This window comes from Puma concolor, chromosome A1 (assembly GCF_028749965.1).
Source record: "Puma concolor isolate L17-30 chromosome A1, mPumCon1.1.hap2, whole genome shotgun sequence".
Lineage (NCBI taxonomy): Eukaryota > Metazoa > Chordata > Mammalia > Carnivora > Felidae > Puma > Puma concolor.
The window spans coordinates 123,539,120-123,556,772 of record NC_141667.1 but is presented as its reverse complement, the minus strand read 5'-3'; the positions used below and the strand labels follow the sequence as shown (position 1 = coordinate 123,556,772).

At 43.2% G+C, this 17,653-nt stretch overlaps 1 protein-coding gene across 10 annotated transcripts in view; it reads left to right on the top strand.

Moving 5' to 3' along the window:
- LOC112861239 (protocadherin gamma-C4) overlaps positions 1 to 17,653 on the top strand; it is a 173,713-nt gene that overhangs the window by 43,852 nt on the left and 112,208 nt on the right. Inside the window, exons 1-2 of one of the 10 annotated variants that reach the window (XM_086701845.1) lie at positions 263 to 4,600; positions 6,254 to 8,698. The exons of 7 other annotated variants lie outside the window; for them this stretch is intronic. In XM_086701845.1, the coding sequence (XP_086557971.1) occupies positions 2,180 to 4,600; positions 6,254 to 8,698 (4,866 nt within the window). In that variant the 5' untranslated portion in view covers positions 263 to 2,179. Of the gene's footprint in view, positions 1 to 262; positions 4,601 to 6,253; positions 8,699 to 8,794; positions 16,741 to 17,653 lie in introns of those variants that run through there. 2 more of the 10 variants (XM_086701914.1, XM_086701926.1) reach the window with 2 other exon arrangements.

Sequence of the window (17,653 nt, the reverse complement as noted above, 5' to 3'; positions counted from 1 at the left end):
GGGAAATTGCAATAAAATATTACGAATGGGGGGGCGCCTGGGTGGCGCAGTCGGTTAAGCGGCCGACTTCAGCCAGGTCATGATCTCGCGGTCCGTGAGTTCGAGCCCCGCGTCAGGCTCTGGGCCGATGGCTCAGAGCCTGGAGCCTGTTTCCGATTCTGTGTCTCCCTCTCTCTCTGCCCCTCCCCCGTTCATGCTCTGTCTCTCTCTGTCCCAAAAATAAATAAATAAACGTTGAAAAAAAAAAAATTAAATGTAAAATATTACGAATGGGATAGTAGGCTACATTACCTGACCAAACAAATGGTTTATTGTTACATGTGGGAACCTATGACTTAATTTTTATTTTTTAAATATTTATTTGAAGGGCATCCAATTAATTTTTATCTGGACAATTCTGATCACAGTGTAAAATGTGCAGATTCACTGAACAGCAAATACATCAAAAGAGTAACAAGAATCTGTATGATGGAGGATGGAGACTGATACCATTCACTCTTACAAGAAAACTCATTTTTTCATTATATTTTATAATAAATATTATTTTTTTCTTTTCATTATATTTTAATGAAGATGTTACAGACTTTGGATATGTGTCCTGAGTAAATCTCTATAAACTTCAATAGACTTTATATAATGAAATGCTTGATCCAACACTCTGAGTGTATATACTGTGTATACTCCATATTCTTTGAAATATTTGAATCTTTAGTTTCACATGTGCTCTGAAAAGATAACTGTTCTATACTAATTTAAGTGTTCACACCATATTGTTCAGTCATGTTTTGGAGCAAAGTCTCGAATCTGTTTTTTATGTTTGTATGAAGTAGAGATGTCCATGAGTTTCTGCCTAGAATCCTGAATACAATGAACAGTTTAAGATGTCTAATGCTATTCCACTATGAGTTCAGCATTGCTACACATCCGCTAAGTTTTAGAATGACAATGTATTGTGTAGGTTAAAAAAGTTTCTTTATGAAGATTTCTAGTTTGGAAATGGAATTAAACCTGTAAGACCTATCAGAAACATAAAATTGACATGCTTATTTACAAGGCAAGAATGTCAGTAACAAAGGGTTGGGATGATCTGATAGTAACCTTGGGACCAAAAAAAGTGGACGACATAGATTACTTTCTTTAGAATATGTGATTATAAGGACTCATACTTCACTCCCCAAACTCGAATAACTCACCATTGCTAAGCTAGTTGAGAAGAAACAGTACCATTAGAGACAATGGTAAAGTAGTGTGGAAAAAATAAAATCAGAGGAATAGTTTTTGAATCCTAGTCATTTGAAAGTAGACACTTGGAAACTAACAAGGAGTTTCTTCTTGCTTCTTACCATACTCCTGTTTTATAAGAATAATCAGTCTCTTTGCTTACATATCAATTATTTGGGGGGTAAGGTGACAATGATAATATAGAAGGAAGTGAAACACAGGATACAACTAAAAGCTATGATATTTGTAACATTTTTAAGTTAGAAAAAAAGAAAATAGAGTGGAGTAGTGACAATACATATCAAGCTGATATTTCAAGAATTTTCCTATTACACTTTCTGCTGCACCACCACTACTTTCATTTGTCATTTTCTACATATTATTTTATTTGGTCTTCAATTTTGCTAAGTAACACAGGGAAGATGTTATTATAGCCATTTTATGAAAATGGAAATGAAAAGCACTACGATGCCAATGTCTTCAGCAAGTTACCTCTGCTCTTTGAGGAGTAAAAATGACTTGATTTAGATGGATAAAGCTCAGGTTCAAATAAAATCACAGCCAGACCAAAGATAGAGTGAATATTTAAAATGTTAAAATCCTTGTAAAATGAGAAAAATGAGTATCTATATCAGGACACAGTAGAATTTTCTTCTAACCCACTCCTTACTTGGAGCTGATGTAGTAACCACTACTGCAGTTCTGCAGCCCAGACGCGGGGTGCCGCTGTTGGCTAGTACTGAGCGAAGTATCAGCTTCTCCTGGCGCAAAGGAATCGCCAGCCCACCGCGGAACCGCGAGAATTGGACACTCTGCCTCTGGCTCTGTGACGCTAAGATATTTGTTAGAACCCGCCTGCCAAGACAAATCAAGGAGTTGCTCCTGCTCGGAGAATTCTTGGGATAATTTAGCGACCATAGCTCTTCAGAGTCAGAAAGGCAAAGGCGCTGAAAGCGGGATGAGCGATCACTTGGGATTGAAGGGCCCGGCTGGGCGGAGACAAATGCTGTTTCTCTCTTTGCTGTCTTTGTTCTGCCCGGTGATCTCGGAGCAGATCCTCTATACTATTCCGGAGGAGCTGGCCAGGGGCTCGCTTGTGGGAAACCTCGCCAAGGATCTGGGGGTTGGCGTTGGAGATTTGCCTGCTCGAAACCTGCGTGTTAGTGCACAGAAGAAACTGTTTACAGTGAGTACTGAGAATGGGGACTTACTTGTTAGTGACCGTATAGACCGAGAGCAGATTTGTGGCGAGAAGTCGACATGTGTTCTAGAATTCGAATTGGTGGCCGAAAAGCCTTTGAACTTCTTTCATGTAAGTGTGGTAATTCAGGATGTCAATGACAATCCACCAACCTTTAGCCAAAATATCACTGAATTGGAAATCAGTGAACTGGCTGTAACCGGAGCCTCCTTTGCCCTGGAACCCGCGCAAGATTCAGACGTAGGTGTCAATTCCCTGCAGCAGTACTACCTCAGTCCCAACCCACACTTCTCTTTGATCCAGAAGGAGAACCCAGATGGCAGTAGGTACCCAGAACTGGTAGTGAAGACTCCCCTGGACAGGGAAGAGCAGTCACGCCACCACCTGGTCCTCACGGCTGTGGATGGGGGTGACCCAGCCAGAAGCTGCACTACCCAGATCATGGTGGTTGTGGCAGATGCAAATGATAATGCACCAGTGTTCACCCAGGACATTTACAGGGTCAGTGTTCCAGAGAACCTGCCTGTGGGCTCCTCTGTACTAAGAGTGATGGCCACTGACTTGGATGAAGGGGTCAATGCTGTGATCACCTACACTTTCATCAACATTGGTAGGGCAGTGAGACAGCTGTTCAAACTGGACAGTACAACAGGGGAACTCACCACTGGCGGAGGACTGGACTTTGAAGAGAGAGCGAGCTACACAATTGGGGTGGAAGCAAAGGATGGTGGACATCACACAGCACACTGTAAAGTACAAATAGATATTTTGGATGAAAACGACAATACACCAGAGATAACCCTGGATTCTGAATCTAAACATATTCTAGAAGATGCTGAGTTGGGGACTGTTGTTGCCCTGATCAAAACCTATGACCTCGATTCTGGATTTAATGGGGAAGTTTTCTGCCAACTAAAAGGAAAGTTCCCATTTAAAATAGTTCAAGATACAAAAAACACATACAAGTTGGTCACAGATGGAGCCCTAGATCGAGAGCAGACTCCGGAATACAACATTACCATCACAGTCACCGACAGGGGAAGGCCAGCCCTCTCCTCCAACAGAAGTGTCATCTTGAACATTGCTGATGTCAATGACAATGCTCCTGTTTTCCACCCGGGCTCTTACGTGGTCCACGTGGCAGAAAACAACCCGCCCGGAGCTTCTATTTTCCAAGTCAGCGCCTCAGATCCCGACCTGGGGCCCAACGGCCGCGTGTCCTACTCCATCGTGGCCAGCGACCTGGAGCCACGGGCGCTGGCGTCCTACGTGTCCGTGAGCGCGCAGAGCGGCGTGGTGTTCGCGCAGCGCGCCTTCGACCACGAGCAGCTGCGCGCCTTCGAGCTGACGGTGCAGGCCCGCGACCAGGGCTCGCCCGCGCTCAGCGCCAACGTGAGCCTGCGCGTGTTGGTGGGCGACCGCAACGACAACGCGCCTAGGGTGCTGTACCCGGCGCTGGGGCCCGACGGCTCGGCGCTCTTCGACACGGTGCCGCGCGCCGCGCAGCCCGGCTACCTGGTCACCAAGGTGGTGGCGGTGGACGCCGACTCGGGACACAATGCGTGGCTGTCGTACCACGTGCTGCAGGCCAGCGAGCCCGGACTCTTCAGCCTGGGGCTGCGCACGGGCGAGGTGCGCACTGCGCGTGCTTTGGGCGACAGGGACGCGGCCCGCCAGCGCCTGCTGGTTGCCGTGCGGGATGGAGGACAGCCGCCCCTTTCCGCAACTGTCACGTTGCTCCTGGTTTTCGCAGACAGCCTACAAGAGGCGCTGCCGGATGTCAGCGACCGTCGGGAGCCCTCTGACCCCCAGGCTGAGCTGCAGTTTTACCTGGTGGTGGCCTTGGCCTTGATCTCAGTGCTGTTTCTCCTAGCAGTGATTCTAGCGGTTGCGCTGAGCCTGCAACGCTCCTCCCGCCCTTCCTCCTGGAGCTGCTTTAAGACTGATGTCTGCTCCAAGACTGGATCTGGGGTTATTCCCAACTTTAGCGAAGGGACTTTGCCTTATTCTTACAATCTATGTGCTGCCTCACATTCCTCAGAGACTGAGTTTAAATTTCTCAGTATAAAGCCTGAAAATGGTCCATCACAAGATCTTCTATGTAATGAAGCCTCTTGGTTTGAAAGTGCCAATAATGATAATCGCAAAATGACTTCTAATTCAGTCAATTTGCAACAGGTGAGTTACGTCAAAACCTTTTATTTCTACAAGTATAATTAGGTTATAGATAAAAAGTATACAGGCTAACTATACCCTGATTTTATTGTGTTTTATTGATTTTTCTGGGCATCGTTTGTGTGTGAGGGGTGTTAGAATTTTTTTGTTCATTTATCTGTGTTGCAGTCTTTCATATAAAGTGGCCTTGTGATGTCTTGAAATTTTTGTTAAATCTAAAACCACATATCATGAAACATTTTTGATATATTAGCATCACCCTGTCATTGGGAAACCTTATATAATTAAACACAAATGTAGGCACTTAAGTGGTTTACTTAGTTTCAATGCAGTCAGTCCTAAATTATGTTTTGTAGATAATATATTAATACAAGTTTTCTCATTGTAGACAATATATTTTCACTTCCTTTTTATGTTTTTATTTTATTTTTACAGTTTTTTAAAATTCATTTAAGTAATCCCTACACCCAACATGACGCTCAAATTCATGACATGGATATCAAGAGTCACAGGCTACTCTGATTGAGCCAGCCAACTGCCCCCCTTTTCATGATTTTAAAAGTATACAGAAATATTGCTTATGCTAGAGCATTTATTAATCTATGTGTTAATAAAATAGATGACATCTAAACGTGGCAATACTTGTAACTGGCAGTAGGTGAATTGGTTCCAAATGTGTAGTTGTTGGTGCCCTTATTGAAAATGGGACAAATAGGGGCGCCTGGGTGGCGCAGTTGGTTAAGCGTCCGACGTCAGCCAGGTCACGATCTCGCGGTCCGTGAGTTCGAGCCCCGCGTCGGGCTCTGGGCTGATGGCTCGGAGCCTGGAGCCTGTTTCCGATTCTGTGTCTCCCTCTCTCTCTGCCCCTCCCCCGTTCATGCTCTGTCTCTCTCTGTCCCAAAAATAAATAAACGTTGAAAAAAAAATTAAAAAAAAAAAAGAAAATGGGACAAATAAAAGAGACTCTTAACTATAGAGAAGAAACTGAGGGTTGCTGGAGGGGAAGTGAGGGGGGATGGGCTAAATGGGTGCTAGATATTAAGGACGGCACTTGTGATGAGCCCTGGGTGTTACATGTAAGTGATGAATCACTAAAATCTATCCTGAAACTAGTATTACACTATATCTTAACTAGAATTTAAATAAAAATGTGAAACATTAAAAAATGAAAATGGGACAAATATAAATGATGGTGGAATAGAATTCAAATTTACAGAAAAGCATAATCTTATTTCTTTTCTCCAAGGCCCTAAGAGCTCATGACCCCCCAAAAAATGAGTAGTAAATTCCCGGGAATATATAAAACTATTCAAAATATGCGCTTTTATTCTTCTTGGGGAGAGAAATATGAGTGACATCTAAGCAGATTTAGCAGAAATAAGATTCTTTTTGCATGATGGTTTCACAAAAACGGTGCAGTATTAAGTTAGGACTCTAAGCGTCGCTGTTCACTAATCCCGGCAAGGAAAGTAATGACAACTCAAGTAATATCCTCCAGCACAAAGCAGATCAGACACCATAGCTCTCCAGCTGCGCAGAAATTCTAATCTAAAACGCTTCGCATCTGACCTCTACTTGTTTATGGACCTTGGCTTCTAATTCAGAGAAGCACAAAAAAGTGATTGTGAACCTGCTCCTTCTACTCACAATCCCCAGGAAGTCCATAAGGAGCCTGTCATGGCAGCTCTGCAAAAGCGCCGGCACCAGAGCGGATTAGTGGTACTCGTTATTCTGCTGGGGATTCTGGGGGAGCTCGGGGCCAGGCAGATCCGTTATTCCATTCCTGAAGAGCTGGACAAAGGTTCCTTCGTAGGAAACATCGCTGACGATCTGGGGCTAGAGCTCCAGGAGCTGGGGGAGCGTGGAGTCCGCATCGTCTCCAGAGGTAGGATGCAGCTCTTTTCTCTGAACCCGCGAAGCGGCAACTTGGTCACCGCAGACAGAATAGACCGGGAGGAGCTCTGTGCCCAGACCGCGCGGTGTCTGGTGAGTTTTAACATCCTCATTGAGGATAAACTGAATCTTTATCCCATAGAAGTGGAAATACTGGACATTAATGACAACACACCCCGATTCTTTAGGGAAGAATTAGAAGTGAAAATTCTGGAAAACGCATCCCCATCCTCTCGTTTTCCACTAATGGAGGTCTATGACCTGGATGTGGGAATGAACTCTCTTCAAAGCTTCAAACTCAGCAAGAATAGTCACTTCTCAGTGGACGTGCAGAGTGAAGCTGATAGGCCCAAATACCCGGAGCTGGTGCTTGAGCGTGCCCTGGATCGGGAGGGAGATGCTGTTCACCACCTCATCCTTACTGCTGTGGATGGCGGTGAACCTGTCCGCTCAGGCACTGCTCGAATTCTGGTAACTGTCCTAGACGTGAATGACAACGCTCCAGTATTTACTCAGCCTGTCTATCGTGTAAGTGTTCCTGAAAACCTGCCAGTAGGCACAGCAGTGTTGTCGGTAAATGCTACTGACCAGGATGAAGGAGTCCACGCGGAAGTAATGTATTCCTTCCTGAGGGTAACAGAAAAGATCTCCAAGATTTTCTGCTTGAATGTTTTCACTGGAGAAATCTCGATCTCTGCAAATTTAGACTATGAGGATTCAAGCTTTTATGAACTGGATGTTGAAGCCAGAGATAGGCCAGGTCTACTTGACAGAGCAAAAGTCTTAATAACTATCTTAGATGTAAATGATAATGTACCAGAAGTGGTAGTTACATCTGGAAGCAGATCAGTTGCTGAAAGTATGCCTCCAGGAACAGTAATCGCTCTTTTTCAAGTATATGATAGAGACTCTGGACTGAATGGCCTGGTAACATGCTCCATCTCAAGAAGTATGCCATTTGAACTGGAAAAATCAGTAGACAATTATTATCGATTAGTGACCAATACAGTACTAGATCGAGAACAGGTATCCTTGTACAACATCACTGTAACAGTCACAGACAAAGGAATTCCACCTCTGTCTACAGAAACACTTATTTACCTAAACGTGGCAGATATCAACGACAACCCACCTGCCTTCCCCCACTCCTCCTATTCTGTCTACATCCCTGAAAACAACCCCAGAGGTGCCTCCATCTTCTCTGTGACTGCACATGACCCGGACAGCCATGAGAATGCCCAAGTCACTTACTCCCTGTCTGAAGACACGCTCCGGGGGGCACCCCTATCCTCCTATGTGTCCATCAACTCTGACACTGGTGTCCTATATGCCTTGCATTCCTTCGACTATGAGCAATTCCGTGACCTGCAACTGAGAGTGACTGCGCAGGACAGCGGAGACCCACCGCTTAGCAGCAATGTGTCCTTGAGTATATTCATTCTTGACCAGAATGACAACACACCGGAGATCCTGTACCCCGCCCTCCCCACCGACGGTTCCACAGGCGTGGAGCTGGCACCCCGATCGGCAGAGCCCGGCTACCTGGTAACCAAGGTGGTGGCGGTGGATAGAGACTCTGGCCAGAACGCCTGGTTGTCCTACCGCCTGCTCAAGGCCAGCGAGCCAGGGCTTTTCGCGGTGGGGCTGCACACGGGCGAGGTGCGCACAGCGCGGGCCCTGCAGGACAGAGATGCGCTCAAGCAGAGCCTAGTGGTGGCAGTGCAAGACCACGGCCAACCCCCTCTCTCGGCCACCGTCACGCTCACGGTGGCGGTGGCCGACAGCATTCCAGACGTCCTGGCCGATCTGGGCAGTCTCGAGCCCCCAGCTGACCCTGATGCCTCAGGTCTCACGCTGTACCTGGTGGTGGCGGTGGCCGCAGTCTCCTGCGTCTTCCTTGCCTTTGTGATCGTGCTGCTGGGACTCAGGCTGAGGCGCTGGCATTCGTCCCGTCTACTCCAGGCTACGGGGGTTGGATTGGCTGGCGTGCCCGCCTCGCGCTTTGTGGGCGTGGACGGAGTGCGCGCTTTTCTGCAGACCTACTCCCGGGAGGTCTCGGTCAGGGCGGACTCCAGGGAGAGTCACGTGATCTTCCCCCAGCCCAACTATGCCGACACGCTTATCAGCGGAGAAAGCTGTGGGAAAAGCCAGCCTCTTTTGATTCAGGAAGATTCAGGTTTTTGTAAAGAGGAAGACTCCCTTGTTCAGGTGAGGTTATTCTTTTTATTGGTTTTATTTGAACAAGAACGTTTAAAATTTTCTTTGATCAGTGCTTAGTTTTCTTAGTCTTTGCAGTGCGTCAATTTTGAGAATTTTTAAAATATCAGTTGAACTCTATTAAATCTTAGTTTCGTCTAATTTCATGAAAAAAATCTTAATGTATGATGCAGATTTTCTTTACCTTTCTGCTGCCAAGCTCTTTCTGCCTTGGGTTTCGTTCATTTCTTCTGTTAGAGTGTGTGTGTGTGTGTGTGTGTGTGTGTGTGTGTGTGTGTGTGTGTGTTCCTGCCTTGTGACATTTGTGAGATTCTTTTTCTTTTCAAAATGTTTTTAATTTATTTTGAGAGAGAAAGTGTTTGAGCAGGGGAGGGGCAGAGAGAGAGAGAGTAAGAGAGAGAGAGTATATCCCATGTTGGCAGAGCCTGAAGTGGGGATCCATCCACCACCCTGGGATCATGACCTGAGCTGAAATTGAGAGTGAAATCCAGAGACCCTCAATCAATTGAGCCAGTCAGGTGCCCCGTGAGATTCTTTTTCTAATGTAAAAAAAAACTGAATTGTTAAGATCAAGGTCTCAGTTTCCCCCGATTTTAATTAATAGCACGTGCTTAAAATAATGGAGATTTGTGAGAGATATTTTCCCCCTTTACTACTTAGGAATCAAAAATTATTTTTATGAAAGATAAAAGTAATTGATCTCTGTAGCAGAGAAGACCCGATCTTTGGTGTTAGCCTGAATAACATTCCTGGAACTATTTGTTATTCATCTCGGGCCAGTCACAATATCTATAGTTTTTAAAGTAAAATTTAAATTAAAAAGACTTGTCTTCTTTACTTCACACAAATTCTGAGAAAATATAACAAAATAATTAAAGTTTTTTTCAACTATAAAGTAGTATAGTGAACAAGTATTTGTTGACATCACCAGTATTATAATTGTGATTGTTAACATGTTAACAAATGTAAGCATCTGATGCTGTATGCCTACTATAATGTCTTCTGCAATATGTGTGCTTGATAGTACTTAAGAGTGCAAATGAATTTTTAAAATAATTTTTAATGTTTATTTTTGAGGGAGAGAGAGTGCACTATTGTGCACAAGCAGTGGAGGGGCAGAGAGAGAGGGAGACAGAAGATCCGAAGCAGGCTCTGTGCTGACAGCAGAGAGCCTGATGCAGGGCTGGAACTCACGAAACAGGAGATCATGATCCCAGATGAAGCCAGATGCTTAATCAAATGAGCCACCCATGCACTCCCGAAATGAATTTCTAACTATGCTTATTAGTGTCCACTTACAAGGATGTATCTCTAAAAATTAGAGAACTGAATATTGAATGGGAGAATGAAGGATTGGTAGTGTTCAAATAAGAATTTAAATAATTTAGCATATTTAACCCACATAAAATAAGGTTTCTGTCATATAGAAACTCTATCCAAATATTTAAGGAAAGGAGAGCTATCATTAGAATTAGTCTCATTCATCATGGCCCAAAGGTGTGAATGAAACTGTGGTTTGATGAGTAGAAAAAAGCAAGGTTTTGAGTTGTTGAAGTTGTTCTAATGGAAAGTGGATTGCCTAGGAGGTAAGAGGTTCTATTATTAGCTCCTTTCAAAAGTAAGCTGTTGGCCCTGGAATTAATAGAATACAGGGGATAATATAATTGGACGAGTTGTTGACATACATAATAGTCAAGGTATTTTCCAATCCTGAGCTGGAGGATTCTATGATCTGATAATGCAATAGATTGGCCACTTATGCTTCTAAATTGGGTATCCACATTTAACATAAATAATTGAAAAGATATGTTGAAAATAAATGAGAACCTTCCTTTGTAACCGGACATTGTCAGTCTTTTTTTTTTTAATGTTTATTTATTTCTTTTTCAGAGAGAGAGAGTGTGTGTGCACAAGGGGGTGAGGGGGAGAGAGCAAGGGAAACACAGAATCTGAAGCAGGCTCCAGGCTCTGAGTTATCAGCGCAGAGCCTGATGTGGTCCTTAAGCCCACCAACTGTGAGATCATGACCTAAGCTGAAGTTGGATGCTTAACCAAATGAAACACCCAGGTGCCCCAATCATCTCTAAGATAATATTGGGGCACCTGCGTGGCTCAGTCGGTTAAGCATCTGGCTTCGGCTCAGGTCATGATCTCGCAGTTTGTGAGTTCAAGCCCTGAATCTCATTGGGCTCTGTGCTGACAGCTCGGAGCCTGGAGCCTGCTTCGGATTCTGTGTCTCCTTCTATCTCTGCCCCTCCCCCACTTGTGCTCTGTGTCTCTCTGTTTCTCAAAAATAAATAAACGTAAAAAAAATTTTAATATAATGTTGAGTTGATGCCTTTAAATTAGATGCTAAATGTATTCTATGTTTCCCCAAATCAGTATTGTGGTATTTACTTCTCAGAGATTATTTTAGAATTATTTATTTCAAGGTTCCAAATGTATATGACTAAGAGATTCCAGACATACACATTTTCAAATATGATTTTCTTGGACATTTGTGATATAATTATTTGATGGTTTTATTAGGAATTTAATAGTAAATAATTTTAAACAACTTGAATCTTGGGTATTGGTCATGGGAGTCAGATCATCTCATACAAGTTTTAAGATTTGTTTGATATGATCTGAGAGTGTAAATGTTTTTTATAGCACCAATTCTGGATGATTTAAGCTACATCGTGAAAAAATAAAAATAAATTACATCTTAAACCTGCATTGTTGTAAGCAAAGTTCACTTAACTGGGTTTTATGGATAGTAGGCTGGTTTATTTTATTCGTCTTATCTGTTCACTCACTAATGGGATAGTAGGATGGTTTGTTTCATTATTTCATTCTCTTACCTGAATTACCTATGACCATTCCATTTAAATAAATAAAATATTTTGTTGAGAAAAACTATCAGATTCTACTCTCAATAATACTCATTCATGTGGACTGACCAAGTGTTAAATCCTAGCAGTCATGGAATTTGCTAAATTCTGACTAACTGAGGTTCTCAGACCTACATACAATACAGATCATATTAATAAGATAGGCAGTCTGAAATTTTAAGTACTGAATTTTGAAGCATCAGGAAGAAAACCTACCAAATTATTGGGCTAGTTTATCATCTTTGAAAACCACCCATCTGATGAAACTTCTGTTGAGGTGACAGTTGTCAATGGGAAGAAGTAAAAATCTCAGAGAGAAATGGAAAATACCTACATGTTTGCCTGGGAATGTAAATCTAAACAGAACTCCAAACAATGTTTTCTCAATAGAAAAAAAGTTCCATAAAGAAAGGAGAGACGATGAATAACTCGATGCCTAGGAAGTCAATTAGACTTTCCATACAATTTTTTCCATAGAATTTTTTATGCAAGTAAACAGGTGAAGGTCCATTCTTCCTAATAATCAATAATAACATACTTCCTTTAAAACTATAAACTTATTTCAGTTTTATATGGTAAGCCTATGTTATATTTAACATAACTCATTGGTCTAGTAGAGATCTTTAATATTTAAATTTATGTTGTAGAGTAACTTAGAAAAATTGGTTACTAGAGATATAAAGCCAGTTATTCCCTAAAGTATGCTTTATGTTCAGAGTATGTTCATAATCTTATTCATCTAGATCTTACTTATTTAGTTCCAAATAAGGTATCCAGAAGTAATAAGTTAACTGAGACTTTTTAAAAATAGTAGAATAAGAAAGAAATGTAAGATGACACTATGATTTTTGAAGTGTTAGGTAGAAAAAAGATCACAGCATTGGCAGCCATAATATTCAGACATAAAAGTTTTGTTTAAAAATGTCTGCAAGTATTCATGATCTTTAATGACTTTGCTTACGTCAACAAGAAGTTCAAAATTACTACTAAACAAATAGTATTTAACTCCTATTTATGGAACTAATCTGTAATACTCATATTGGCTCCTTTGAACAAAAAGTTATTCTGTCTACTTGGTGAAAACAAACATGGCTGTAAATTATTTTGATAGATTAAAACAGCATTTCATTCAAAGTATTGCCTATATTTTGGACCAGTGCCATCAGAGAGCAGAAATAGGTTACGTAGTTAGGAAATCTCCAGCAACTAAGTCAAGCATTTTCAGTGCTACTTTTGATTTCTCTTCCTGGTGCTGCTATCTACTCCCCTATGGCTTAAAATAATTTACAAAGCAAGGTTATTTCTTTTTTAAAAAGTTTATTTATATAAGTAATCTCTAAACCTAACATGGGGCCTGAACTGACAATCTCAAAATCAAGAATTGCACGCTCTTCCAACTGAGCCATCCAGGCGCCCTATGAAGTAGGGTTATTTCTTGCCAGGTCTTCATTTCAGAACAGGTAACTCTCTTTTCTCTTGCAACTATGTGGAAGGAACTTTATTTCTATAAGCTGAGAAGAACTGAGCCATCAACAATTCAGTTTTACTTAACATCAGTGGAAAAATTGGTACCTCTAATGATCTTCTCAGGACAGTTCTGTTTGTATGCTCAAAGGCTATCTGGAGGCCCATCTTTTTTCAATCATTCTAGAATAATCATCTAGAGTAGGAAGATTATTTGAATTGCATAATGAAGAAAAGCAGTCAACATCCACTTTAACATTCCACAGCTAGTAGAATCTCTGCAAATTCCTGCCTTCTGTACAAAATTTCGTCTATAGCTGACTGCTACTGCTTGGGTTCTCACCTCATCTCTAATGGCACTTTTTGAGCATAAAGCATCAGCCAAGGCAAATGGTTTTCTTTTTTCTGCTCAAAACACTGGAAGTGATGATATTTGTATTCCAACGTATACTATTATATATATAATCAAGGACAAGGTAATTTCCTCTTATTTTTAAAATCATTAAAATGAAGGTATTGGACTAAATCATCTCTAAGGTTCCTTCCAATCAAAAACTTAATTAAATGACCTGTCTGTATCTTAAAGAAAATTTTGACTGAGTCTTACGTGGTAGTGTCTAGAACATAGTATGTGTTCAATATTAATGAATTAACTTAAATTTATTATACTGATGAAAACGATTTCTACATAGCATCTTTCTTATGTATACACACACACACCTTTTCAAATAAGTTGTACTTTTTTTTACCTGAAAACACTACTTTTACTCCATGTTCAGTGAAGTCTGAGGTAGCACCCAACATCATTTCAAAGTTGCAATGCAAAAGAGAAAAAAAAAATGTAATTATCTTGAATTAATAAGCATCCATCATAAGCATTGTTGCATTATTTCATTTAACTGGAATGTATTTTTAAGTTAGATATATAGATCGAAGACATATAAATGGAAGGATTTTGAAGGATAAAACAACTTTCTGAAAAATCAGTTATCTTGCTTCAATATGGTGCAGTAACTTAGTAAGGACTCTGAGCGCCGCTGTTCACCAACCACGGGGAAAGTGGTGCAATAAGATCTGCCAGAGCCACCGAGATTTTACAGTACAAAGAAACATCAGATTGAGACAAATTCTCTTCCAAGCTGCATCAAACTCCGGTATCTATTATACTAAATTCCGGGCTTCTCTTATGAATACAAAGGATTCCACGCTGACACACTGGCATCCATAAGCGCAAAAAGAGATAGTCCAGTGTCTAACAAGATCAGCAGGACAACAATGGCGACTCTGAAGAGGGGTCGAGACTACAGAGGATTCATCCTGCTCTCCATCCTCCTGGGGACCCGGAGAGAAGCTTGGGCAGGACATATTTTCTACTCTTTGCCGGAGGAAACAGACACAGGGTCTTTTGTGGGTAATATCGCTAAGGATCTGGGCCTGGAGCCCCGGGAACTGGCAGAGCACGGAATCCGCATCGTCTCCAGAGGTAGGACACAGCTTTTCGCTCTGAATCCGCGAAGCGGCAGCTTGGTCACTGCAGGCAGAATAGACCGGGAGGAGCTCTGCGCTCAGAGTGCACGGTGCCTGGTGAACTTTAACATCCTGATGGATAAAATGAGTCTTTACCCTATAGAAGTGGAAATAATAGATGTTAATGACAATTCTCCTAGATTCTTGACAGAAGAAATGACTGTAAAAATAACGGAGAACACAGCTCCTGGGGTGCGGTTTCCCTTAAATGAGGCTAGGGATCCAGATGTGGGCACGAACTCCCTCCAGAGCTACCAGCTCAGTCCCAATCGTCACTTCTCCCTGGTTGTGCAGACTGGAGATGATGGAGCTAAATATCCAGAATTAGTGCTGGAAAGGGTGCTGGATAGAGAGGAAGAGGCTGTTCACCACCTACTCCTTACAGCCTCTGACGGCGGTGACCCACCCCGATCGCAAACCGCCCGCATCCAGGTAACTGTGGTGGATGTGAATGATCACGTGCCAGTCTTCTCTTTGCCTCAGTACCAAGTAACTGTCCCTGAGAACGTACCAGTGGGCACAAGATTGCTCACAGTACACGCTGTCGATCTGGATGAGGGAGTCAATGGGGAAGTGACATATTCTTTCCGGAAAATAACTCAAAAAATTCTACAGATATTCCAACTGAACCCTCATACAGGAGAATTATCAACTTCAGAAGGCCTAGATTATGAAGAGTCCAGCTACTATGAAATGGAAGTTCAGGCTCAGGACGGTCCTGGTAGCATGACAAGGGCTAAAGTAATTATCACAATTTTAGATGTGAATGACAATGCCCCAGAAGTGACTCTAACATCTGTAAGCAACTCAATCCCTGAAGACACTCCTCCTGGAACAGTAATTGCTCTTTTCTACCTTCAAGATCGAGATTCCGGCAAGAATGGTGAGGTGACCTGCACTATTTCAGAAAATCTGTCTTTTAAATTAGAAAGATCAGTAGACAATTATTATAGGTTGCTGACAGCGAAAAACCTAGACCGGGAAAAACTCCCTGTGTATAACATCACACTGAAAGCCACAGATGGTGGAACCCCACCCTTGTCCATGGAAACTCACATCTCAGTGAATGTGGCAGATACCAACGACAACCCACCTGCCTTCCCCCACTCCTCCTATTCTGTCTACATCCCTGAAAACAACCCCAGAGGTGCCTCCATCTTCTCTGTGACTGCACATGACCCGGACAGCCATGAGAATGCCCAAGTCACTTACTCCCTGTCTGAAGACACGCTCCGGGGGGCACCCCTATCCTCCTATGTGTCCATCAACTCTGACACTGGTGTCCTATATGCCTTGCATTCCTTCGACTATGAGCAATTCCGTGACCTGCAACTGAGAGTGACTGCGCAGGACAGCGGAGACCCACCGCTTAGCAGCAATGTGTCCTTGAGTATATTCATTCTTGACCAGAATGACAACACACCGGAGATCCTGTACCCCGCCCTCCCCACCGACGGTTCCACAGGCGTGGAGCTGGCACCCCGATCGGCAGAGCCCGGCTACCTGGTAACCAAGGTGGTGGCGGTGGATAGAGACTCTGGCCAGAACGCCTGGTTGTCCTACCGCCTGCTCAAGGCCAGCGAGCCAGGGCTTTTCGCGGTGGGGCTGCACACGGGCGAGGTGCGCACAGCGCGGGCCCTGCAGGACAGAGATGCGCTCAAGCAGAGCCTAGTGGTGGCAGTGCAAGACCACGGCCAACCCCCTCTCTCGGCCACCGTCACGCTCACGGTGGCGGTGGCCGACAGCATTCCAGACGTCCTGGCCGATCTGGGCAGTCTCGAGCCCCCAGCTGACCCTGATGCCTCAGGTCTCACGCTGTACCTGGTGGTGGCGGTGGCCGCAGTCTCCTGCGTCTTCCTTGCCTTTGTGATCGTGCTGCTGGCTCTCAGGCTGAGGCGCTGGAGCTCATCGCGTCTGCTCCAGGCTACGGGGGTTGGATTGGCTGGCGTGCCCGCCTCGCGCTTTGTGGGCGTGGATGGGGTGCGGGCTTTCCTGCAGACGTATTCCCACGAGGTCTCCCTCACCGCGGATTCCAGGGAGAGTCACGTGATCTTCCCCCAGCCCAACTATGCAGACATGCTCCTCAGTCTGGAGAGCTGTGAGAAAAAAGATCCCTCATTAACATCTATAGATTTTCATGGATGTAAGGACGAAGCAGAAAATATTCAGGTGAGTTCACTAATACATTTATCTTTACATCCTTGAGGAATTATATTTTGTGTAATTTTCTTTACTGTATTGTGAAACAAATGTTTTATTTTTTTTTTAATTTTTTTTCAACGTTTTTATTTATTTTTGGGACAGAGAGAGACAGAGCATGAACGGGGGAGGGGCAGAGAGAGAGGGAGACACAGAATCGGAAACAGGCTCCAGGCTCTGAGCCATCAGCCCAGAGCTTGACGCGGGGCTCGAACTCACGGACCGCGAGATCGTGACCTGGCTGAAGTCGGACGCTTAACCGACTGCGCCACCCAGGCGCCCCGAAACAAATGTTTTAAAAATCTAAGAGGCAAAAGCAAGTTAACCGATTTATTTAACATAGAACACTTATTGACATAGGTTTTGGTGTCATTTCCTTAGTGAAAGCCTATCCAAGACTGTGAATAAGTGGACTGTCACATTTTTATACCTTCCATGTATTTTCCCTTCAGTGTTCTCAATTCATGTGTTTTATAAATGAGAATAAATTGTTACATGTTTTTCATTGCACTGGGTTAGCAAGAGGAAAATACAGCTCATACACCTTGTCAGGATTCTTTTTAGATTAGATCTAGGAAAGGTTCTTGAAGATCTTCTGCCTCCATACACCTCAACTTTATGACTTTGAAAATCTCAGTTGCTTCCTGACATATTTAAAAATTTTAACTCCAGTATAGTTAATATACAGTGTTATATTAGTTTCAGGTGTACGATATAGTGATTCTGTACATCACCCAGTGGTCATCATGACAAATGCACTACTTAACCTATCACCTATTTCACCCATTCCCCTCACCCACCTCCCCTCTGATAACCACCAGTTTATTCTCAATAATTAAGAATCGGTTTCTTGGCTTCTCTCTGTCTCTCACTTTCCCCTTGC